Source organism: Vespula pensylvanica, chromosome 18 (assembly GCF_014466175.1).
Source record: "Vespula pensylvanica isolate Volc-1 chromosome 18, ASM1446617v1, whole genome shotgun sequence".
Classification (NCBI taxonomy): Eukaryota; Metazoa; Arthropoda; class Insecta; order Hymenoptera; family Vespidae; genus Vespula; species Vespula pensylvanica.
In genome coordinates, this window is record NC_057702.1 from 2,580,425 (window position 1) to 2,605,444 (window position 25,020).

The window sequence follows — 25,020 nt, forward strand, 5'->3', positions numbered from 1 at the left end:
TCTATCTTCGTTGCTTTCTTTCTTTCTTTCTTTCTTTCTATTCGTCTCGTTTTCAAAGTACTACTCCTAAGCTCTCTACAGCTTAAGCTCTCTTATGCTATGAGGAACAAATATCCACAATATAATAATTGACGTGCCATCGAAAGCTTCCACCGACGTTCGTTGAAATTCTTTTTGAAAAAAAAAAAAGAAAGGAGGAGGTGAAAAGTGGGAGGAAAACCGAGCTAAAGGGGATACCTTTCTAAAGGTTGCCAATGATTTTATCTTTCTATAGATAATAAAAGAAAATTATAAGTAAGTATTTTAATTCTTAAATACTTCATCGTTCAATAATAAAATCAATCGATATTAATTAATTTATATCCAATCGTGATCGTAATAAAGTTAACAAATTCTATGTAAAGAAAACTAACGTCGGAAACTTACGACGTTGAGTAAACGTCTAACAAAACCGTCGAAACTTTCTTACTATTGTCTCGTACAAAATGATGTATTATTGAAATAGGAAAAGTTTATTACAACGTTACAGATTCCTCTACGTTTCAAAGTTTTAACTATGATTCTGGATTACTTTAAACAAAACGTCTATCGTGATTAAACGATAGATGAGATTTTATAATCTTCTATGATTTTCTAATACTTTCAATTAAGGAAAATATAGATCTAACGTTATCGCGAATCCTTTTTCAACGTCATCCTCACGTTTTCTAACGACGACGATAACAACGATAACGACGACAACGACGACGACGACGACGAAGCGAGACACTCGAACTTTTCAATAACTACTCCGAGCAGAGTGAATCTCACCCATCGAGATTTCGTTGAAACGGGTTGGTTGGTTGGTTGGTTGGTTGGTTGGTTGGTTGGTTGGTTGGTTGGTTGGTTGGTTGCTTCTCTCGTATAAGCCAGATCCTACGACGTGAAATCAAATTGCACTTGGCCTGAAGCACATATCTCAAGGAATAAGAGAATTCCATTCGCTACATTCGAAATGAAGATGATCTTCGAAAAATAACTTTTTATTGATCCACGTAGTGAAACGAAATTTATTCTCTTTTCATTCCTTTTTTTCTATTTTTTAATTTTTTAATGTTCACTTTTTTTTTTCTTTCATCCTTCTCCCTCCTCCCACCAGTCATTCATCTCTAAATTATGTTATTCTTCTGAAACATAAAAATTCAAACTCGAATCAAATAATGATAATAATAATGTAATAAGAATAAGAAGAAGAAGATATTTAAAGGACAATAGATAGATATGATAGAGAGAAAAATGAAGATAAAGAAATTCTATTGATGAAAAATGGAGAAAGGAAATGGTAGGACACAAAAATGCGACGACTTCAGCGAGCTTGCAATACTCTATTTCGATCCTACACAAACCGATATATCCTTTATGGCCGTTCGTATTAGGAGAATGCATTTCTCAACACTGGTATACCTCAACACAACTATAGAATTCCTTTTCTCCTTCTTATTCGATCCAATCAATTTCTCTATACGATCTGTAATAGTTCCGACGATATAACCAAGGACGTTCAAACGATAATTCCTAACGAAAGAAAACAAATCGTTCTTAAATCGCTCTTATTATATATATATATATTTCTCCGTATTTCACTCTTATTATATATATATATATATATTTTCTACATTTTCTACTTAATCTCTCCTCAGTGTAATCATGAAATTACATTTTCTAACAATATCAACTTAATTAAAAAATTTTCGTATATGAAATAACAATGAAAGTTTATAAAATATAAATATTACGCTATGTGCGTGTGTATGTGTGTTTATAAAAAAGTATTTATTATACCTCTTATATATGTGTGTATGTGTGTGTGTGTGTGTGTAAAAAAATATTACATTACATACATATATATATTTAAAAAAAAAAAAAAAAACAGGAAGAAAGAAAGAAAGAAAGAAAAGGAAACAGAGAGAAAGAAAATGAAAAAAAATACTTATCTACTTTTTATCAGTTCCTTTGTTTAAATCTGCTTTGATCTAAAGAATAATAACACGTGTCTGAATAATGCAGAAAGGAAGAAAGGAGAACTTTTACTTCGTTATCTCTAACCGTGCATCCTACAAAGCACTTCGTGTATTTCAATGGCCGCGAATTACGCTTAGCTTTAATTGAATTTTTTATACTTCCTTCAGTTACATTAATACTATGCATTTCAATGCGATCAAATCAAAGAGATTTAATACTATATACGAATCGAATGCAAGTTAAAGCGAGGGGATAAAAGAAGAAAGAAAAGAAAAAAAAAAAAAGAAAGAAAGGAGAGAGAGAATAAAAAAGACAAACTGGATTCTCGTATATTAACGAGAGAGAAACGGTTCATTCGTGGGAAAGTGCATTTGGCCGTATAGCATAATTTCAATATAAATCTTCTTTATTCTTATAGATAAGTTATTCCTATATGTTAACACAAATTTATGTCGAATTTCTCCCCTCCCACCCTCTCCCAAACGAACTATTTGCAATTTATGTGGAAAAGAGAGAGAAAAACATCGAAATAGAAGAAGGTCGTAAATGAATGTTTAATGAACGCATTGTTATGATTAAAAAAAAAAAAAGAGAGAGAGAGAATAATAAAAAAAAAAGAGAGAGAGAGAGAAGAGAGAAAAGAAATAAATAACAGAGAACGTCGATTTTACTCCTTTTGGGAATTCCGTATATTACGTAGAATTTTCCAACGCTGTATAAAATCCTTAATCCCAAAATAAAATTACACGGAATATAACCAAGCGTTAGAAACGTAGGGACATACCGATTTTCCTCTTCGTTCCCTATGGCATTCCAGTATGAAACACGTAGAACGTATGTAGGAGTATAACAGGATGTAGGAAGAATCCGTTCGTCAGGACATGACTTGAGGTTTCGTCGGTAGCATGTTCACCAGACAGGATCAAACCACGAATCTGCAACATACAAGTTAAGTTGGCTGTAATATTTGTAAACATTGAAAAGCTCGTTATATAATTTTATATTAAATATCTAGGGAAAATAATATCGAGGTGATTAAGTTTGATTATAGAAGAAAAATGAATTAAAATCTTTTATCCAGCTTAATTTTAAGTCTTTACCTTCGCAAATCTCTTATGTTAAATCTCGAACGAGCGAGTTATATGACTTTCTCGAGGTCTGCTAAAAAGAGAGAGAGAAAGAGAGAGAGAGAGAGAGAGAGAGAGAATAATAAAAAGAAAAAAAAATAAAGCAATACTTTTTACAAAGGAATATTATTTCATAAATCATGGCAACAGTTTCGTTTTTTCTTTTCTTTTCTTTCCTTTTTCCTTTCATCCCGAGTATAAAGATCGACTCGTTTCTTTCATATTTTCCCTTTTTTTTTCTCTCTTCTTTATTTTTTTATTTATATTCTCAACATCGCGATAAATGATATTATTATTATTTCTTCTTTCTTCTATCTGAAACTCTTTCATCTGTATCAAAATGAAAAGAGATATTTGAACGATTAATTATCTAAGATTCAATTTCATTAACAACCATATATATATATATATATATATATATATATATATATATAACATTTTAATTGAGAAAACTGTTCTGTATATGAATGATATCTATAGATCTTATAACTCGCTGGGCCAGTGCTTTCGAGGGTGGGACATAGACGAAGGCTTCTCACAAACCCCGGATATTATCGACTTACCGGTTCTGTTCTACCTGCTCTGAATGATGAAGAGAGTATAGTGGCGCTCTGCTGATCTGTATGCTCTAACGATAAAAATATTTTTTAGTGATAACAAGCGTACAATTTTAATCGTATAAACAAAATATCTTTTATATTATTTTTTAAAAAAAAATGAGGGTTAAAATATTTATTAGTTTGGAGTTGAAGGAAAAAGAAGAAGAAGAAGAAGAACAAGAAGAAAAGAAAAGAAAAGAAAAAAATCTTGCATTGTTATAAATTGATATTTAATATTATGTATTATTGTATTACCGTAAAAACTCAATCAATAAAAAGGAAGAGACTGCTTGGGTGTGCATCAATCAAATTGACAGAGGTATTCATCGAATCTTAACGTTACTTCTTCTATGCCGTCTACAATTTTATTTTACCCACAATCGATGACATTATTAATTGAGATGAGAAAAATAAATAGCGCCTCGTAATAATAATAAATATTATACCTATTATACTTCAAATTACATAAAGAAAAATTATTAAACGAGACACTATGTATACTTCGGAAATGTATATCATAGAAAATTATGATTTATAAAAATTATATATGAAATCTCATTATTTAGTTACAATTTATTCAATTTGATGTTTGTTATTTTTCGTGATATCAAATGGATCTTCAGTCTGTTTCTGATATCCAGCTCATATTATGCAACTGTAATGCCAGCAGTTTGAAGATAATTTCTTAAATGATTCGCATTTGGTTCTGGAATTTGTCCAAGGAGTCCTGGTAATTGTCCTGGTGATAATCTCCCAAGTCCTTGTGCCAAATGTAAACGTACATCGCCAACAGCTATATTTATAAATACATACATACATACACACATATATATATATGTGTGTGTGTGTGTGTATGCGTGTTAAACATAAAAAAAAATATAAGACATCAAAGCTCCAAATGGGGATAATTAAAAAAGAAATTAATACTTACACTGCAGTGGATCTTTTTTCGGCATTTTTGCATATATAAGCTGACTATAACCAACTTGATATTCCATCGCATCTTCAAATTCAGGCATTAAATTATCCTCCGGTAATAAAGTTTCATCTTGAGACGATTCGAAGAATTCGATTAATGCAGCTAAAAGCCGCGGATAATATGAATTGTATGGACTTTCAAGCATCGGTGGACAATCGATTAATAAATTCGACATTCCTACGGATGTTACTTTCTTTTCTATATCACCCGAGACCTTTTGTAAATCCGATAGAAATATACGTTCGACAACCATACCGAACATTCTAAAAATTGATTAATCCTATAAACATCCGCTTTTAATGCATTCAAATATAAACATGTTTTAAAACTTACTGTGGTTGTATTTGATCGATAATATTAACCAAACTAGTAGCATTATATCTAATAATGTAATATGCGAAAAATAATATCAATCCTTGAACAAACTTTGTTGTTTTTGAAGAAGAAAGCCTTTGAAATAGCAATACAAAAATTTGCTTCATATATGGTTCCAATGTATTCCTATTAATTGATAGAATATAGATTATCAATGCGAGTCCAAATTTTAATAGAAGAATATTGATAATGTAAAAACGAAGAAAATGAAGAAAAAGAGAAACTCACGGTGGGAAATGTTCGATAATACATTCCAATAATAAGAAACCTTCACGATCGTTAACCTTAGACGCGATTAACTTTTGAAAAACGCCCAATAAGCCGCTGGTCTTATCTTGTGCTATTATTAAATGTGAACCATGACTAACATACGCTTGTAATAATCTATTAAGAGGATGAATATTAGCTTGACGTTCAAATAGAACTGGTGCTAATAAGCAAGGGAATAAGGCCATGTATGGATCTGGTATTTCCTGTGTAGTTCTAAGTTCCAAAAATAAAGCCAGGATTTGAAATACATATGGTATAAATTCTAAAAGAAAATATAGTTAATAGAATATTTGTAGAAACAATACTAATATTAATACGCAACAGGCAACACAACCTGATATATCTTGTTGTAGAATCTCTTGAAAGATTGGAAACAAAACTTGTTCGAAAGATAAAACAGCCTGTGGATTTGTTTTACAAACGATTCTAAGAAAAAAAAAAAAAAAAGAAATATTTTTTTTATATCACTTAATAACAAATTAATTTAATATGAATAATTTCCTTTTGTAAATATTGAAAACTTACTTGATAGATAAGCTTAATGTTTCAAAGAGATAATGATTGAAATTAGGACGTGTCGGATTTTTAGCAACCATTGTTAGTTTCTCTGTTAGTTTTGGTAATAAATCTGCTAAGAAAGGTACAATATTATCCTGTAATATACCAAAACTTCTCATAATAGCTTTCATCACATATTCATTTTCTTCTGACCCTGTCAGAGACAAACATGCGAATAATCCTTTCAGCAGGTCTGGTGCTAATGGCATTAAATCATTTCCTTTCACTCTAAAAATTAAGTATAAAAAGAGAAAAGTTAAGATTACGTTATGCACGTCTATTATATTTTATATATTATCCTATATTACTTTTCCTCCTTACAAGGAATTATTGTCTGTGCCTCTCATAGCAAGTATCCTATCAACTGCACAAGCAGCGTATGTATGAACAACGATACTCGTAGCACTCAAATGTCTAACTAATTGTGGTAAACTTCCTACGACTAATTCCTGTGGCAAAACGGATCTAAATGACATTACAAATTTAATCGCGTCTGCTTTAAGAACTGGACATTCGTTCACTGCAATATAAAGTATTAAACATTTATAAATATATAATATATTTATCGTTATTAATATTTAACAATAAACTATACCGTTTGGTTTAGAAAGTTCAGGTTCAATATGTTGTGCCGTAAACTGAGGTAATGGAACAAGTTGACTGCTTTGTGTTACACCATGCCTTTGCGTTTGTCCTTTAGTGGCACTACTTGTAATTAAATAAATAGCTGCATCTTTACTACGCCAATTTTCAGTAGGCTTTTCTGCATAGTTTTGTAACATTACCTAATGACAGTGAAACTTATGCATAACAATATTTATTATAAAGATTTAAATATTCCTATAGACGTTATGTACCTGTATATAAGCACCAAAAATTTCCATTATTTTGGCTTCAAAATACTTTGAAAGAACTTTCACTAAATCACAAGCTGCTCGTCTTCTCGTATCTACATCACTACCTTCTATATCACGGCGTATATACTCTTCCGGATTATCTTCGAACAGTTCAGCATCCGAATCTATAAAAAAATTGTGTAAATCGAAAATATAAATCATACTTATAAAATTCATACACCAATATATTTATGCAGTTAATTGTTCTTCAAGATCTTTTTTGCATAAGCTCATGTTTGCCCTACCTCTAAATTCCATATTAGGAATAATAACTTTTTCACAGATACTGCTCAAAGTTCCTGAATCCTCAAACAAATTTCTATATCGAGAACGATCTGCTACTATGGCCAAAAATTGCAATGCACTTGATACTAACTAAAAATGTTGATGGTTAGAAAGCTATAATCTGCATAAAAATTAAATAATGAAATTAAAATCATAATTTTTTAATAAATAGTTCTTACTGCATCATATTTGGTCTGTTGACCTGTAGATGTTAATAAGTTCCATACAGTTGTTACAAATTCTGGTAAAAATGGTTGGAATTCTTCATCATACTTTTGAGCATAAAGACAGATATTATCACAAACCTGTGTTTTTAACTGTTCCATCACTCCTGCTTCTTCATTATCCTAATATTAATAATATATCATAATATACACTATATATATATATATATTTATCATTTACATATGAAAAAAAAATATTTATAATTACAGTTGTTCCCAGAGATGGCACATCAGTATTTAATATAATAAGAAAATTTTTCATCCATGATGCCATATTATCTTCAAAAAATTCTGGTAAATCCTAAAACGATGATATATAACATGTGACTTATGAATAATGTTATAATATATTTACCATTACAATATAACTCAATATTATAAATAATATCCAACACTTACTTGAAAATTAAGAGAATAAAATACTTTGGAAAGCATAACCAAAGAATTATATATAACTTTTAAAGCATCTACATTATTAGCATGTATCTGTGCTAAATTCATCGTTGTCTATAAGAAAGAAATTAGGTTATAGTATTCATAATAGGTTATAATATTATATTACAGAAACATTGCTTGATAACTTACTAAAAATAAATCTGTCAATGGTTTTGCAAATTGGTCCAATACAAATTTAATTTCTGTCCATAAAATTTCACTTTTGAATTCATATCTATATCTCTTAAATAAAGAATGTGCCGTATGTAAAACCCCATTTATTACATGAAAATCTCCTGTATTGAATTTTTCTATCATCTGATCAATCAATTCTGGCCATTTATTCAAAAGATCATGTTTACCAATGATTGATACAGCATCAGAAAGCTGCTTTTGTATTGAATGAGGAGAATGCAACATTAAATTAACTATTAATTTCTTTATCGCATGTCTATCTTGTGCATGTATACGATCTTGTGCATCTTCCTCCTACAAATATATTATTATGTCTTAAATTTAAAATTCTAACATTTTTAAAAATTAATATATTTAACATTCATATATATTATAAAACATAATCACTTACAACTTTCCAATTACGTTTTATATAATTTTTAAATGCAACTGCACCAGCGATTCTTATAGTTATATCTACTTCGGTTTTGTCTATCAAATGTAAAAGTAGTAAAGGGTAATTCTGGTTTATTTCTATAGATTCCAGAAATTTTTCAGCTGTGATAAAGAATATAAATTATTAAAACAAATATAAAATAGCCAGTGTAAAAACATAAATGACAAATTCATAAAATGTAAAAATTAAACACTGTTTTATGACTATATTAAGCATAAAAAGTTTTTCCTAAAGTGTTTGGATTTTGAAGCATAACTGGACAATGTCGATTATTATATTTTTGAAAATAGATATAGTAAAAAAGTATTCATTATTACATAGAACTATAAATAAAACAATTGCCTATGGCAAATTTTAGGTTACTTACCCGGTCTTCTGACATTTGTATCTGGACTTAACGTATGTTTTAAATATTCGCTTAATGTTAACAAATTATCGTCCGTAAGCTCCATTTTCTTACAGATTAAAAGTTAAATTGTTTGTTCTTTCACAAAATATTCCTAATTATATCACAATAATAAAAAATCAAAGCGGCATAACGTACCAGCGTTTCGTAAATTGAATTTCACAAAGCGTCATCCACAAGTTGTAGAAATCAGATTGGAAACGCACTATTACGAATGAAATTCTTATTAGTCGTAAAAAACGTATGTGTATATATATATATATATAATATATTAAAACGATATTAAAAATAAAAAACACCTCATATATAACAATTATGATGAATATAATCGTAAATACAAATATATTGTAAAAATATTTGTCCAGAATTTACGCGCGAAATTTACGATTTTTAGATAAGAATTAATGGCGTCTATTTTATCGTAGCGCCAAAGATGAAAATGACAAAAATATCATAATCTCGAATACTCATACAATTAAGATTATTTATTTATCGAATATGATGAGAAATTAACACAATCATGTTGTTTATTATACTCAAATGTTTGTTATTGTATTCCATAGATAAAATTAGATCGCAAATAATATCGCATTACGTAAAAACTACTATGTACGGAGTTTCTCTGATTGAAGTTTATTAATAAAATTTTTATATACTATCAATAAATATATAATGTATCGCTATTAATTATATAAATAAATATAATATTCAAATAAATCCATTACTTACATGCAGCATCAAATACCTCGGCCGCCATGTTCATCTATCGAAAGCTTGAGAACTACTGAAGTCGATTACCGAGCGTACGTCTATTTATTGTTCTTATACTATACAACTCGAACACTAAATTCAATGTTATTGTAAACAACATATATTTATTGATATTTTACATATAAAAGTATTAATTTTCTATTACTAGTAATCATCGATGATAATCTTTTTACAAATTTCAACAATCAATTGACCAATCGCGTAGATGCAACATATATGTTTGTATATACATATACTTTTTATTTTGGTATAAATATGATAATAAAATAAATATTTCGATTAATAATAATACCAATTGTTACAGGAAAGAATGACAAGATATTTAACATGAATAGCTTAGCAAACTTCATAACATTATTGTAATAAGTTGATAATGTAATATATAATTAACATAAAAAAGAGGACTTTTTTATACAATTAATTACATTTAATCTACCAACTACATGCGTATAAATTTCTGTTTAGAAATTATATCTTTTTATTTTTTTTTTCTAATTTACTAAGGTCTCTAAAGATCTGTTTTTTATATTCTTTCTGCTTCTTTAATTTTCTTCTTTCTTCTGCCGTAACTCGTGCTTTAAGGGCTCTTACCCTGTCTACTGTAGCTTTTCTAAGTTGTTTTTGCTTATATGCATATGACGTTCTAATCATTTTCATAAGACGTGCTACGTTTTCTTCCTTAGCATCTCTTACAACAGCTACTCTACGATCTTCAAATTTAGTTTTACGCGTATGAGGATTAGATTCAAATTTAGGTTTGTCTTTATAAGGAAGTTCCTTTTGTAAATTACGTGGTATAACCAATGGTTTAAATACTTTCATGCTTCTTTCAATAGGAATATAAAGTGAATCAGTGTTAACTGTTGCACGAATATTCTTTTCTCGTTTTAATTGACCAGTAGTTTTCATTCCACGCCATTGATTTTTTTCTGCAGGAGGTAATAAAAGAGATGTTACAGGATTATAGAATTTAGGTACCTCAATTCTATACCAAGTACGACAAAAAACTATATCGCTCAACAAAATTTTATCTTCGAATGAAGCACGAAAACAACCTTCTGGTTTTGAAACTGCTTTTTTTATTTGACCACGAATACCAGAAACTGTTTTTATCTTTGCACCCTCAAATTTAGCTACTTCTAATGTACTGTTAAACATATCCTTAATAAAAGCTGTTTTTTTATAAATTTTCATTGGTACACCAGTGAGTTTTAATTTTTTCATAATCTGAGTACTTTTATCCATTTCTACAATAGATCCAGTTCCTGCTATTCTAAAACCTGGTTCTCTGGTAGCAATATCCTGAACTGCAAGAACTCCTGTACCTTGTGGCGTAATAGGTCCCCAAAAATGTGCCATACAAGCAACATGTTCAGGAGTATATTTTAACATTCTACTACGTAAATTATCTTCTAATTTTGAATAAATCGGTAATGTTTGAAATCTCCTCCAGCCAACGGAAAATATTAATGGATCTTTACTTTTCAAAATTCTCGAATACCATCGATGTTTTTTAATTCGCGTTTGTACATATCCTATATTCTCTTCTCCATGTAATAACCCTCCGATAATGAGTGGATACGATGGATCTAAATTTGTAACTATTTCACAAGGAACAGTTTGTATCTCTACTCGTACATACATTCCTGGACGATAACCTTCTAATTGAACTCTAATATCATCATCTAATCCTTCAAATTCTGATTTATTTAATTCTGCTTGTTTATCTACCTCTTGTTTTAATTCGTCGTAATACGATTTTGATTCTCCATTATCATACTCAGCATCAAATTGTTCTTTTAATTTCTTTTTCTTCTCAAGAAGCTTTTTCTTTTCATTTATTTCATTATTTTGTGATTGTTGCGAATCATCTGCCTTATGTTTTTCCCCAGTTTCTAAGTCCTCAAAATCTCCATATACTTCATCTTCATCCATATCATCTAATTTTAAAAGTTCCTCTGCATCTTCAGATTCTTTCCACTTACCAGTAACAAAACAATTAAGCAACAAAACTTTATTGTCCTCATCCAACCAATCGCGCGAAGGTTCTTTTGAAAAGAACACACATTCGTCCAAATTTTGTAATTCACGTTCTTGTAGTTTTTCTTTTTGTTTCTCTTGTACTACTTTAAATATTCCACCAACAGGTTCATTATCATTTTCATCTTCTTGTTCCTTTTCTTCCTTATCATTATTCTGTATACCTTTATCAAATACTCCATAAACAATTTTCATTAGGCTTTTATTACTTTCTCGCCGATTTATAAATGCTTTTTTTGCTTTGTCTAATAAATTAGACTTCCATTTAAATTCATCTGCAATTTCTTCCTCACTTTCATCCGTATCATGATCTTTTGTCTCTTTTGAAAATCTCTCTTTTTGAAAATCATTATCATCATTAGAATTATCTATTTCTAAATCCCCACGCGAATCATCATCACTAAGCTCGTCAAAACTTTCATTATCACTTTCATTATCACTTTCATCTATATCCTTTTTACTAGTACTTGCCTCTAAAAAACTAAGAGCTTCGGTAATTTTATTCTTTACTTGAATATCGGATTCTTTACTTAAAGAATGATAGACTTCTATCTCTGTTTTATTTTTTACTTCCTTATTATCATTATCTTCAAGATCATCATCTACATCGCTATCTTCCTCATTAGAATTAGTAAAATGAACTTTCTTCTTTTTCTGTCTAGAGGTTATAAATTGTAAATCCTGATTTTTTCTTTTAATACCTTTTCTACTTGTATTTTTTTTTAGATCATCTTCATCATTATTCAACTCCTTATTATTGAACTCTTCAATATTATTATCCTCTTCTTCACTACCATCAGAATCCTCATCAGAAACTGCTGCAGTTTCTTCGGAATCAGGAAAAATAACTTTCCTTCTTACCCTTCCATCTTCAACTACATTTTCTCCAATGTAATGAGAATTAAAATCTTCATTAATATCCTGAGATTTAATTGGAGCAGTATCACTAAATAATTGTAATTCACTATATTGTAATTTTTGATCTAATGTTTCTCGAGTATCCATCAATGCTCCAGTTAAACCTGTATCTTCCTCTTTATGAGAATGACTACCTGCCAGTTCTACATAGACTGCATCTTTATCATAAACAATTCCACCGATGCCAGAAAATGGTGCATATATTAATCTTTCTTTTTCTATTAATGCACGTTTTTTTAATTGTTCAGGAAGAGGACACGGATCAGGTAAATAACTTACATCTTTAATTCTAAGATCTCCACAACCAGGAATATGAATGGAAGATTCCTTATTTAAGGGAACTCCTCTAACATACCTGTATAAAAATACAAAAATAAGTATCTATAATCCTTAAATATATTAGACAAATATTAAATAAAATATAAGATTTTACAAACCCATATAAACATATTGTTCTGTCAACTTTAGCATTTTTCCTTATCAATTCGGGTGATGTTAAATCTTCTATCCTATCCGCAAGTATATAAGGATGCGAAGTACGCCAAGTCAATGGTCTAAATTTCATCACCGATATAAACCTTGCCAGATTCTTTATTTCAGTGCGAAGATATTCATCGTGAATTAATCCAGAAAGATAAAATAGTTTTGCACCTGCATATACTTCAGTCCAGAATCGATGTTTTAATATTTTCTTTGTTTTTCTTAATTGTTTTGCATTCTTAAATAAATCTAAATGAGTTAGTACGCCCATAATTCTTGGCATACCATGAACTTGACATATGTTAAGAAATTCAAAGACCTCCATTTCGAAGCCAAAAGATGCGTCTACTAATAGCAATACCAAATCGGCCACTTTTGCAATATCTATCATACAACTTATATCATTATTACACTCCATAAATGTAATTCTTCTTTTCTTACCAGAGACTACAGTGACAGGACCAACTATATTAGTTAATGGTTGCTTAACATAACTTTTTATTAAACATTGTATAAGTAAGGATTTCCCAACTTTGGGAGGTCCTACAACTGCGACCAAAATTGGTGGTGGTTCTAAAGGTGTTCTATCTACCACAGGAATATGTTGTTTTTTAGTTTCAATATCTTGCTTACGTCTAAATCGTCGTTCGGCTTTAATAGCTGAATTAAACGTAAAAGCTTTCGGATTTTTCTGTTTATCCGTTAATTCTTGAACATGTTGATTTTTCGCTTTTTTCTTTTCCGCTTTACGACCAGCATTACGTTCTCTATGCGTCTTATGTTTTACACTATCTTCTTCGTTAGACATTTTGTCACACTCGTTACATTTATTTTATAAATATTACAAGATATTTATTAATCTAAATTTTAATCGTTTTACTTACTCGTAAACCTAAGCAGCACGACCATGTGTTTCTCCTACGACACGGTTAGGTTAAATACTCGAACGAAAGGATATGTCGACAAGAGATTGCGACGATGCGATCGAAGCGCCATCTCCCAAGAAATTCGTAAACTATTAAAGCGCCATCTCCCAGGAAATTGGTAAACTAATGAAACGCCATCTCCCAGGAAATTAGTGAACTATTGAAACGCCATCTCCCAAGAAATAGGTGAACTATTAAACGAACAATACCTAACGAAAACTATTTTGTCGATACAAAGACAAATATTTTACCGACATACGAATTCATTTGAAGAATTAATAAGAATATTTAAGACATATAATCATCAAACATAATTAATCATTCAATTTTAAATAAAATCGATATAAATCATATGAAACGATTAAATTAGTTATTTAATCATTAATCGATGAAGACACGTTATAAATAATAAATCCTATCGAAACGACATGAATCATTGACGAATTATTCCGTAGATATTGTTTGAATATAAAATCTATTCCCAAATGAATTTTATACATCTTAAATCAAGAACGAAATATGTCGATAGATCGGCCAACTGTTAAATCACGATGACGAAAAATTATCGTGTTCCTTTGAAGACATTATCCATTTGAAACCGCACAATACTACTAGTCGATTGGAAAGTCATCGATCATATATCTTAATTCGTACAATGGCGCGTGATGTTGTAAAATTTGAGACGATGATCGATCGTTCTCTCTTCTTCGAACGATATCGTTTCCCTGGAGCAAAGTAGTTTATATTTCGCATGTTCATCGAACGAAAATAAAATATAAACGAAAGAGAATTATCGAAACTGCAAAAGTAAAACGATAATTGCAAATTATCCGAATCTTTAATTCATTTGTCATGCAAGAACGTATGTATACATGAATGAAAAAATAATAAAAAAATATATTTTAATGAATCGTTCTTCGTTGTATATATATATATATGTGTGTGTGTGTGTGCGTGTGTTTTCTACACATGTAGGTAAATATAAAACATAAATCGGTGTTCCGGTCTGTCAAACAAAGCGGACAGCTGTCACCTTTTAAAATCACGCCAAAAAAAATCGTTTTAATATACGATGCTGCGCGGTGTGCACTTGTCTACAATTGACTCGCTTCGAACCGCAACGAATCGCGATGACGATTGGGGTGGGTTTTTAAATGGGAACATAATTTCAGTCTGCGAACATTCCCATTGCAATATATAGATACGTACGTTTATTATATATACATATCTATAAATACATATATAGATATATACATGCTATATATCTAGGATTTTAAGTTATCACATTTTTTTCTATCTTTGTATACAGAAATAATATGAAATCGTCAATCGAATATATCTCTAATTAATAATTTAATACTACCTTCCACAATTATAAGTTTGTAATGTAAGATTAACAAATATCTATTAATTTATTCGTAGTATATCGAATTCGTATTAACTCGTAGCTAAAGAATTTAATAATCGCGATAACTCGATTTAATTTCCAATTAACGCGATATACACTAGATGGAAGTTCTCAATCGTGTCCCGTTATTCACCGACAATTTAATCGTATTGGGGAGACGAATAGGGCACAGATGGTACGAAAGAGCGACTACCGAAGCCTGACTTTCTGAAATCAGGAAATTCGCGTGATTATTCGTGATCGACTTAATCCGAGGAAGCTAAAGCGTTTAAACGAAAATCCGGATTAGTTTATCGTTGTAATAACGAATTATACGAATTATACGCTTTATAAATACCAATAATTTACAAGTTACGGAAAGAATTATTTTAATATCTCAATCGTGATATTTATCACAATACAAAAAAGAGAAGAAGAAGAAAAGAAAAAAAAAAAAAAAGAAAGAAATTTATCACTCGTGTGTCTCGTTCGTTAAATTTTTCGATTTATGAGAAACGATCGATCAGTTCACGAGATTAGGTTTCAACTATGCAACGATCAGGATTTACGATATTAAACAGTACGAAGTGAGAGACTATAATACTAGCATAGATACAGCATAATCGAAATATCCATATAACTTTGTTAGAAGTAAGTAATATAATCCCCAATAAATTCATATTTTCGATTGTACTAAGGACAACGAAACTCAAGCAACAAATCGTAAAGTATAAGAATCGTTAATGGCAGAATGACGAGGGCGTGCGCCTTCGTCGATAGAGAACAAAGTGTCCGGCACGAAATCGACAATGTCACCCAATTATCGAACGATTGTCCCACGGTCCCAACTGTCAATGCTGGTCAAGTGTTGGTCGATCAAGGGAGTGACTGACCATCCTTCGAGTCGACCTTTTACACCCTCGGAAAACTTGAAAAGTATTCTCCAAAAGAAGATAAATATGTACAGGATGTCCACTGATCAATGGCGAATGCGTTCGTAAAGATATCGAACAGAATTTTCACTCGAATATGTTGTATCTATGACATTGTATAACATCATCGATTGAATGGAATATTTATCGATTAATAAATTGTATCTTCGAAGAAATTAATCGACGAACGATCGATCTATATTTGTTCGATACTTGGGTATCGAGTTGAGCAAACTCATAAAAAAAAAAAAAAGAAAAAGAAAAAATTTCATTAACGATATAAACTCATTAATGATAATAAGTTTATCAATAATTTCTTTTTTCTTATATAATAAAAAATAGTTGAAAAAGTTTTGAATGCATCTAACGATGTTCGTCGATGATTGACTTATGTCGATGTAAAGCCGTCGATTTACTTTTTTCTTAGGATTAAATGCAATTGAATTTTCTTTTTTTTTTTTTTTTTAAACAAATCGTTGATGAACTTGCTATAAGAAACGATTTTTCTCTACGGTTAAAAATTATACAAAACGATCGATATCGACGATATATTTGTCGAAAGAAACGTCAACCCTCCGATCGCGACTGTTTTCGCAACTAGAATACATATATCTACCGAATTCATTTTCCTAACGGTGTAGAAACGTAATTTTATGCGTGTTTGCTTTACGAAGGGGAACATATCTATGAGACATATATGTATATATACATGTATATATAGTTACTTCTATATATATATATATATATATATATATATATATATATATAAAAAAGAGAGAGATTCCCAATCGATTGTTTGTCCAGAATATGGACTGACCAGTACCAAATGCACTCGACTTTGCTGTCTTCATATGCATACATCTGTATACTGTATATGTACTATACATTCATAATATGCATTTCAAACGAAACACAACGAACAAATATTCTCCAGAAGATAATCATATGCGATTCTTTCGGACACGAGGTTCTCTCTCCTTTTTCTTTTTTGAAATTCTATGAACAAAAATAAAAAATAAATAAAAAATAAAAATAAAAAATCCATGACAAGTATCTATTTTTATATATAATAGATGTATATATATATATATATTTTTTTTTTAAGTACCTATTTTTTTATATATCCAGATATATCCCATTGCATATCTCTCTCTCTCTCTCTCTCTCTTTCTCTTTCTCTTTTTCTCTCTCTTACTCTTACTTTTGGAGTCTAGTTTAAGTGGCATTCATCGAGATGCGCAGGGACAAAAACGTCTTTGGCTTCGATTCTCTTTCTCTCTCTTTTAGTTGCTCTTTTCCGAACGATACACATACTTAAGCACACGCGCGTAAACGCGAACACCTCGATTTGTGCCACGTGACTTCACGTGCAGAAGTCGCGTGCAGACCGGAAGCAAAAGCCGGATACTTTAGCCTGCCTCACGGTTCCGAGACACGGAACACGTTATAAGTCATCGATATTGTGACCTGCACAAATTTTAATGCACGCGTGACTCAGACCACGTTACGTATTACTTTTCTTATTTATTATATTTTTCTTTAAAAAAAAAAAAATCTTTTTTTCATTCCTTCTTTTCCTTCTTCTCTCTCTCTCTCTCTCTCTCTCTCTCTCTCTCTCTCTCTCTCTCTCTGTTTCTCTCTCTCTGGAAAGAATCTATTAAAAGTATGAAAGAAACTCATGGAAAAAATTGGTTCCATTTTTTTTTTTCTTTACAACTATATATACATTTTAAAAAATAATTTTTAGACGAATTTACATTAACTCTCAACACGGACATTGGGATCATTGATGACAATAATATCACCCGTGGGAACTTGGTCCCTTTAATAGTAAGAGGGTAAACTAGTTAAAAGGGGAGCAAAGGGATGCTACATAATACGAATAATACGGAAGAAGAAAAAAGAAAAGAAAGAAGAAAAAGAAGAATAAGAAGAAGAAATAGAATAAGTAAGTACTCGAAAAGGTAAGCAGAATTTAGGACCACACGGAGCGACGAATAATGGACGATCACGAGGCTCAAAAAAAAAAGAGAAGAAAAAGAAATTACAAGAAAATGGTCGCGTGCCTACGCGTGATGCACTTTTCTTTTCTTTTCTTTGCTTTTCATTTCTTTTTTTTTTTTTCTCTTCAACTTCCTCATCTTATTCAAATTCAACATTGGTTACTCCATCGATAATCCATTATTAAAATAATCGACAAATTTCAATTGCTATTCAATAAAATTCTTACGATGGATTATCATACCGCGTAAAACAAATCCTTGAAATGAAGAACCAGCGATGATGAAGAATTTATTTTAATTTATAAGTTATCAAACGTCGATCATAATGACGAATGTCAATCGTCGAAACGTTTATCACGATGATTCGATCGTTACTGAAAAGTTAACAATACGATTAGTCAGCTTGGTTCCCAGGCACACGGTAGTAGCAATAATCGTGCGAGCGCGTGCTGCCTACGATTCCTGTGTGAACTTTATCGTGATCGCACCCTCCCCTCGTGATCCACGATCACCTCTATGTTCTAAATCCCTCCCTTACCCCTCGCCATCCTGAAACGCGTTACGATGTCCACTAGTTTACGATAGATCGTGTGCGTGTGTGTACACGTCAAGCAAGACCCTAACCGGTCTAGCTTTCGACGCGTGTATGCACGCGTATAACTTGAAAAAGAGAAGGGTGGAGAAAGCTTTGAAGTGGGGGTGAAAGGGGGATGAGAAGGTGGTTGGAGTGTGGGAGAGACGGATCGAGGGTGGCGTCCAAGTGATTTCATGGTGGCGCACGTATCAATTTAAGGGATCGACGAGGGATAAACGACGGAGATTCTCGACTTATCGCTATCGATATTTCCACGTTATTTCGATTAACTAATTTCCCTTTCAATTTCTTTCAGTATACATACGTGTATAAATAATATATCGAATTCAACGATATCAACATATAATATATCGAAAAATGAAAGTTAAATCGGTCGTGTTGAATGAATTATCGTTAAAAATTTAGATGAGAGATTCTCAGGGTAAGATTCTTATGGAATAAAAGTTGGATGGATTTGTTACAAATGAGAACGAATAACGAAGACAACGATCTAATCCGATAAAAGAAGATCGAAAGAGAGAGAGAGAGAGAGAGAGAGAGAGAGAGAGAGAGAGAGAGAGAGGGGTACGAAAAGACGATTCCTGAATGAAAAAAGAAAAGAGGAGGATGAGAAGGAGGAGAAGGAAGGGGGAGAAGAGGGGAGAAAACTAGGGACACCGCGAGTAGAGGAAGCGCCACAGGCGTTCCCACGAAAATCGCCCCTCCTGATCTCTCAGCTCGTTCCCCTCATGTTCGTGTAAAAGTCCCTCCCTCCCTCTCTCTCTCTCTCTCTCTTTCTCTCTTTCTTTTTTTTCTCTCTGTCTCTCTCTTTCTTTCTCTCTTTTCTTCCCTTCTAGCTCTCGCCTTTGATCCATAGGGTTCCAGCGTAGCTTTCACCTTGGAGAATCGTACAGGAGGAAAAGAGAAGAACCCATAGTCCCCCCCACTCCTAAAATATATGAGAATTCCCCCACCACTGGGTCTGAAACAGGGCACGCGGCTCGTGTGCCGTCCCTGGGTCCTCCCGCACACGACATACGTCCGCCGCCACGCGACCGATGCACACGCGTGCGGGAGCTAGCAGTAGTAGCAGCAGCAGCAGCAGCACTAACAGCAGCACCAACAGCAGCAGCATCAACCATAGCACTAGCCAGCAATAGCAGCAGCAAAAGTAACTACGGCGATAGTGTGTGCACACCCACCTTCTATATTCTACGCGACAACGGGGATAAGTGCATCCGCGAAGAAGTCCTCGCGATAGCAAACTCAACATATCCAAATCCTGACACGCGACCTCAGGAAGCTGTGCCACGTGTGAATCGTGTGATCGACAAGTGCAATCCGCAGTTGTTCTTTTTCTTCTTTTTTTTTGTCTTCTCATTATTCCCATTTCGTTCTTTTCTTTCCTTTTTTTTTGTTTTTTTCTTTTTTTGATTTTTGTATTTTCTTTTTTCAATCTCGATCGTTCTCCATTTTTTAACGAGGAAGAGAAAAAAAAGTAACGTTAATGATTAATCCGCGATGTACGTCCATCGATGTGAATCAAGGTAGAGTGTTCTACGAAGCAGAACTCCCGAAGAACTAAATCGTTTTAATGTCTACGTCTGATTCATTGGACCCACGATTGTTATTCAAGGTTATTTAACGATCGGCACATTCGCTTGCTTGGTACCGCAATGCGACTGATATGATACTTCGTTCGTGTAACAGAAGCATCGTTATGGGATCGATATTATGCATCAGATAACATCTAGCAATTTTTAAAGTATATATCGATCGATCATCCTGGATCATACTTAATCGTTATACGATTTTACGTACACTGCCTATAACTATAAAACTTCCAACAACGTTTCTTCTTCTTCTTCTTCTTCTTTTTCTTCTTCTTCCTCTCTTTGAAACGACCGTCAAACAGTTAGTAAAAAAATCTCGTGAGAAAATGTGGCGAGTGGTCGTAGCACGTTCGGACGAGAACAGTACTTTGTTGTCCTCGGACATTACTTCTGGTGCCGTAGCACCAACGCATTTACCATCCGGTCATCATTGGGGTTATCCACCTCCACCGCATCATCCTCCTTATCAACCGCAACATCCTGACATGCGTCATCATCACGATATGCGTCCACCACCTCCTGATCTTCGTCATCCACCACCATCCAACATAAACGATATCAGAACTCACGAAATGCAGAGACCTGACCTTAGACATCAAGAGATGCAGAGACATCAAGAAGCACAAAGACATCAGGATATGCATAGATCGGATATAGTTAGACATCAAGAAATAAGACATCCCGATGTTAGGCATCAGGATATGTCTGGGATGAGACCTGATATGACCGACATTAGAACCAATCACGAATATTCCGATCTTAAAATGGACGAAATGAGATCTCAAGATGCTAACCAACAACAGCAACAACAACAACAACAACAACAACAGCAACAACAACAACAACAACAACAGCAGCAGAATCAAGCTCATCATCAATCAAGGAATCTCAAAAGAGCTATGAGCGATTCTGACTGCGATGATGTTTTTTCCGAAGAAAGTGGCAAGGAACCGTACGTATATAAATAATATCTAATTTCAATTTTATCGAATAGTATAATAGGATTATCCTTGACATGAGAAAATTAATGTTCGATCGATATGCTATAAAGAGCATAAACGAGTGCATATTCGATCGTTATTTTCTATATACATATATACGTACACACACATACATATATATATACACAAATAAATTATAAAATTTATGAGAAACTTTATGGATAAATCGATGAACTATAAAGTTGTATTTCATTTTGAGCGAGACGTCAAAAGATACCACCACCAGTCTACATTTTTCTTTTGCCTTTCTCGTTACAGATGCAACTCACCCGGAGGTGATTCTTGTCAGCATGCATCGCGTAAACGTAGAAGGGGGATGATCGAAAAGAAACGTCGTGACAGAATAAACGCATCCCTTGGAGAACTGAGAAGATTGGTGCCTGCAGCGGCCAGAGACCCTCATAGTGCAAAATTGGAGAAGGCTGAAATACTTCAGCTGACGGTCGAACATTTACGTACGCTTAGAAATAAAGGTAAGTTTACATATATATATATATATATATATATATATATATATATACACATATATAACATGCAATCTTTTTTAACTGATCCTAACAAATATAAAATCGCCCTATTAATTACAAAAATACTCGTCATTAATAACGCTTAAACAGGTATATCTAACATAAACGGTAAGTCTAACGGTGAATCTAAAGCTAAGAAAATGCGTTGAAAATCGAAAAATAATATACCCAACCGTTACTTCAAATAACGGAGCATTATCTGAAGTAAAGCAAGTTCTCTTCCTCTCTTGCCTCTCTTTCCTCTCGAGTTTCCTACTCACACCCCTTTGGGTGTCTCTCAACCCTTCGAGATTGCACCCATGTTCTTTACTGGTATTGCCTATACGAGAAGGAAAAGAAAAAAGAAAAAAAAAAGAAGAAAATAAAGTTTGCAAAGGACAAAGCTGCAAACATGATGATGATGATGATGATGATGATGATGATATATGATGATGATAATGATGTCAGATGATCTCGTAAACGTAGAAACCTCTATATAGTTAAGAAAGATAAATCGATATTTTTCTCGATAGATATAATTTCGATCTAGATTCTTATTTTCCTGCTTATCTAATCGCTAACCAAGCGCATCCTTTCACGTATACGCGGTTGATTGGACAACATCGATCAGAAACAATTTAAAGCTACTTTCCGAGTCAAGGCCGATGCAACTCAACCTGCACCGAAGTAAATCGTATTTTCTCCCGTATCCAATCACTTCCTTCTCTGTATTTGTCTTTCTCTCTCTGTGTTTCTGTCTCTCTCTTTTTCTTCTTTCTCTTTCTCTCTCGCTTACTTTTTACAGCCGTCATTTGCCGATTCTTTTAGACCGGAAGACACCTGTTGACCGTGCGTCGAGAACGGTAACTCCATAACCGAATCACCATCTGTCGTTCCTATAGATTTTCCTCGTTAAAATGCATTCAATAAAAATAAAGGGTATCGTATCGCGACTTGGTGTTACTTATTAATTAACTGTTTGTTGTGATACGTCTGCAGAATAATTTGTTAAGCGCGTTATGCTATACGATTTATAAAAAAACGCTTCTATGAAAGTGCAATTCAATAAAGAAAGGTAGAGAAGGGCTCTAACACATCCTACGGATTCAATGAGCAATATATTTATAGTAACGTCGATAAAACGACGACGTGAAAAATTTCGCGAAGGAATCGTTCGACCGTGAAAATGGCTATTTTAAAGTGAAAATAAAAAAGGAAGGAAAAAGAGAAAAAGGAAGAGGAAATAAATAAATATAAAAAAAAAAAAAAATAGAAAGAAAGGAAAAAGAGCACGGAGAAGAAATAAAAATAAAAAAAATTGAAAAGAATAAAAAAAAAAAAAAGAAGATGACTCTCGTTACGGTAGAATTTATTGAAAAACCGATCTCGTCATTGAAGAATAAAAAAGAAAAAAAGAATAGCCAGAGAGAGAGAGAGAGAGAGAGACAGAGACAAAGAGAGAGAGAACAAAAAATAGAAAAAAGATTAACGAGCATTTTATTATGTTCTTACGTTATATCGATTTATCGAACGATTAGTAGAATACTTGAAGCTCGAGCACGTTTTGCGATTTTGCTAACCGATATATGAATCCTAAATCCTCCTGTGAATCCCTGAAGCAGCAGGTGCTGAATCCAACTCGAAGATCCTGTGGGAAGCACAGGAAGTCAACGACTCTTCCTCGATGGCGTTCCCACGATTGGTGGCGATACGAGAGAAAGAGAGAAAGAAAGAAGAGAGAAAAAGAGAGAGAGAGAGAGAGAGAGAGAAAAAGCAAGAGAAGTAGAATGTGTTCGTGTATGTGTGTAGGGTGGCCTCGCACTAGCACCCCTCATGAAGAAGGCGCTGAGTTGCCAGCGACCGGGGCAGATGTCGAACTCTGTGGGAAACCAGCTACCAAGTAGTAGTATACTAACTCACACAATCGTAAATCTTTCTATATATTTCTGTACAATATTGAAAATATCAACGACGAAAAATAAGTGATTCGTTAAAAAATTGGCGATTAGAAACGACGACAACGATGTTTTTCAATTAAATATTAAAAATTGGATAATTATAAAATAAGGAAAAAATATATGACATATAGAAAGACATACAGATACGCGCATATATATTATATATTTATATATTACATATATGTGTGTATGCATCCATAGATTTAGTAATAAGAAATTGTCTAACTTCTAATGGACCTAGAACTTATAACGTCGTGGGACAGGCTATTTCCAATTGGTGTATAAGCTTTGCATGTGGCTCCGGTCTATGGGGGTCTAAACGATTCCCACGCTACCTGTCCCATTGCCCCCTACCTCAACGATACAATACCCCTCCGGTTGGCAAAGCCAAGGCTTTTAGTCCATTTCAACTTTCTCTCTCTCTCTCTCTCTCTCTCTCTCTTTCTCTCTCTGAATATATACTCTTCAGCGAGAAGGTATTGTGTCGTCGTGACACAAAAACCTCTACTCTTCTTAGTTTATGATAATAATAAAACCTTCGCGAATTTTTCTTTCCGTTTCGATAGTATATTATAAATATTTGATCATCTTCATTTTTATTTTCCAGGACCCGATGGTTACGACAGTACTAAGTTAGCTATGGATTATCATGCGGTTGGTTGGGGTGAATGTGCTGCTGAAGTTGGTCGTTACTTAATCACTATGGAAGGTTTGGATGAGAGAGATCCATTAAGGTTACGTCTTCTCTCTCATTTACAAAGTTTCCATAGGGAACATACAACAGGACCACCACCTTCAGCCGGTGTTCCTGGTCCAGGTGTACCTTCAGCAACAACACTTACATCTACTTCAACAGCCAGCAGTTATGAACCTCCTAGCACGGTATCTACTGGTATGCCACCAGGAGCTGGTACTATGCCTCCTCTTCTTGGTGGTGGTGCTTTAGGTTGGAGCCAATATCCAACACAATATGCACAACAACAAGGCAAACCTTACAGACCTTGGGGAGCAGAACTTGCTTATTGAGGATACGATTATTTAGGAGAAAGTATATCTTTCGATATTAATTTATAAAATTTCCTTTTTCGTTTCTTCTTTTTCTTTTCTCTTTTTTCTTTTTCTTTT

General features: G+C 32.8%; 3 protein-coding genes across 5 annotated transcripts; 1 reads left to right on the forward strand and 2 right to left on the reverse strand.

The window, feature by feature from the left end:
* Positions 1 to 13: 13 nt before the first annotated feature.
* Positions 14 to 9,556, reverse strand: LOC122635331 (exportin-2). Of its 3 annotated transcripts, none has more exons than XM_043825425.1 (20): positions 9,516 to 9,556; positions 8,748 to 8,991; positions 8,336 to 8,481; positions 7,900 to 8,238; positions 7,714 to 7,821; positions 7,523 to 7,615; positions 7,270 to 7,437; positions 7,051 to 7,180; positions 6,767 to 6,930; positions 6,505 to 6,694; positions 6,231 to 6,429; positions 5,877 to 6,137; positions 5,686 to 5,777; positions 5,310 to 5,613; positions 5,040 to 5,207; positions 4,659 to 4,969; positions 3,983 to 4,520; positions 3,692 to 3,756; positions 2,786 to 2,936; positions 14 to 915 (listed from the first exon to the last, which is right to left on the reverse strand). In XM_043825425.1, the coding sequence occupies exons 2-17, from the start codon at positions 8,830 to 8,832 to the stop codon at positions 4,375 to 4,377; spliced, it is 2,904 nt and encodes a 967-aa protein (XP_043681360.1). In that variant the 5' UTR covers positions 8,833 to 8,991; positions 9,516 to 9,556; the 3' UTR covers positions 14 to 915; positions 2,786 to 2,936; positions 3,692 to 3,756; positions 3,983 to 4,374. The 3 variants fall into 3 exon arrangements, with proteins under 3 accessions (XP_043681360.1, XP_043681361.1, XP_043681363.1); XM_043825426.1 differs by having other exon boundaries at positions 14 to 1,166; XM_043825428.1 differs by lacking the exon at positions 3,692 to 3,756 and having other exon boundaries at positions 4,298 to 4,520.
* Positions 9,557 to 9,641: 85 nt separating this feature from the next.
* LOC122635330 (ribosome biogenesis protein BMS1 homolog) lies at positions 9,642 to 13,987 on the reverse strand. Its single transcript, XM_043825424.1, has 2 exons — positions 12,953 to 13,987; positions 9,642 to 12,870 (listed from the first exon to the last, which is right to left on the reverse strand). The coding sequence occupies exons 1-2, from the start codon at positions 13,801 to 13,803 to the stop codon at positions 10,026 to 10,028; spliced, it is 3,696 nt and encodes a 1,231-aa protein (XP_043681359.1). The 5' UTR covers positions 13,804 to 13,987; the 3' UTR covers positions 9,642 to 10,025.
* A 5,431-nt stretch (positions 13,988 to 19,418) lies between these two features.
* Positions 19,419 to 25,014, forward strand: LOC122635379 (hairy/enhancer-of-split related with YRPW motif protein-like). Its single transcript, XM_043825537.1, has 3 exons — positions 19,419 to 21,382; positions 21,690 to 21,904; positions 24,503 to 25,014. Exons 1-3 carry the CDS (start codon positions 20,757 to 20,759, stop codon positions 24,919 to 24,921), a joined length of 1,260 nt encoding a protein of 419 aa, XP_043681472.1. The 5' UTR covers positions 19,419 to 20,756; the 3' UTR covers positions 24,922 to 25,014.
* The last annotated feature ends 6 nt before the right edge of the window (positions 25,015 to 25,020 follow it).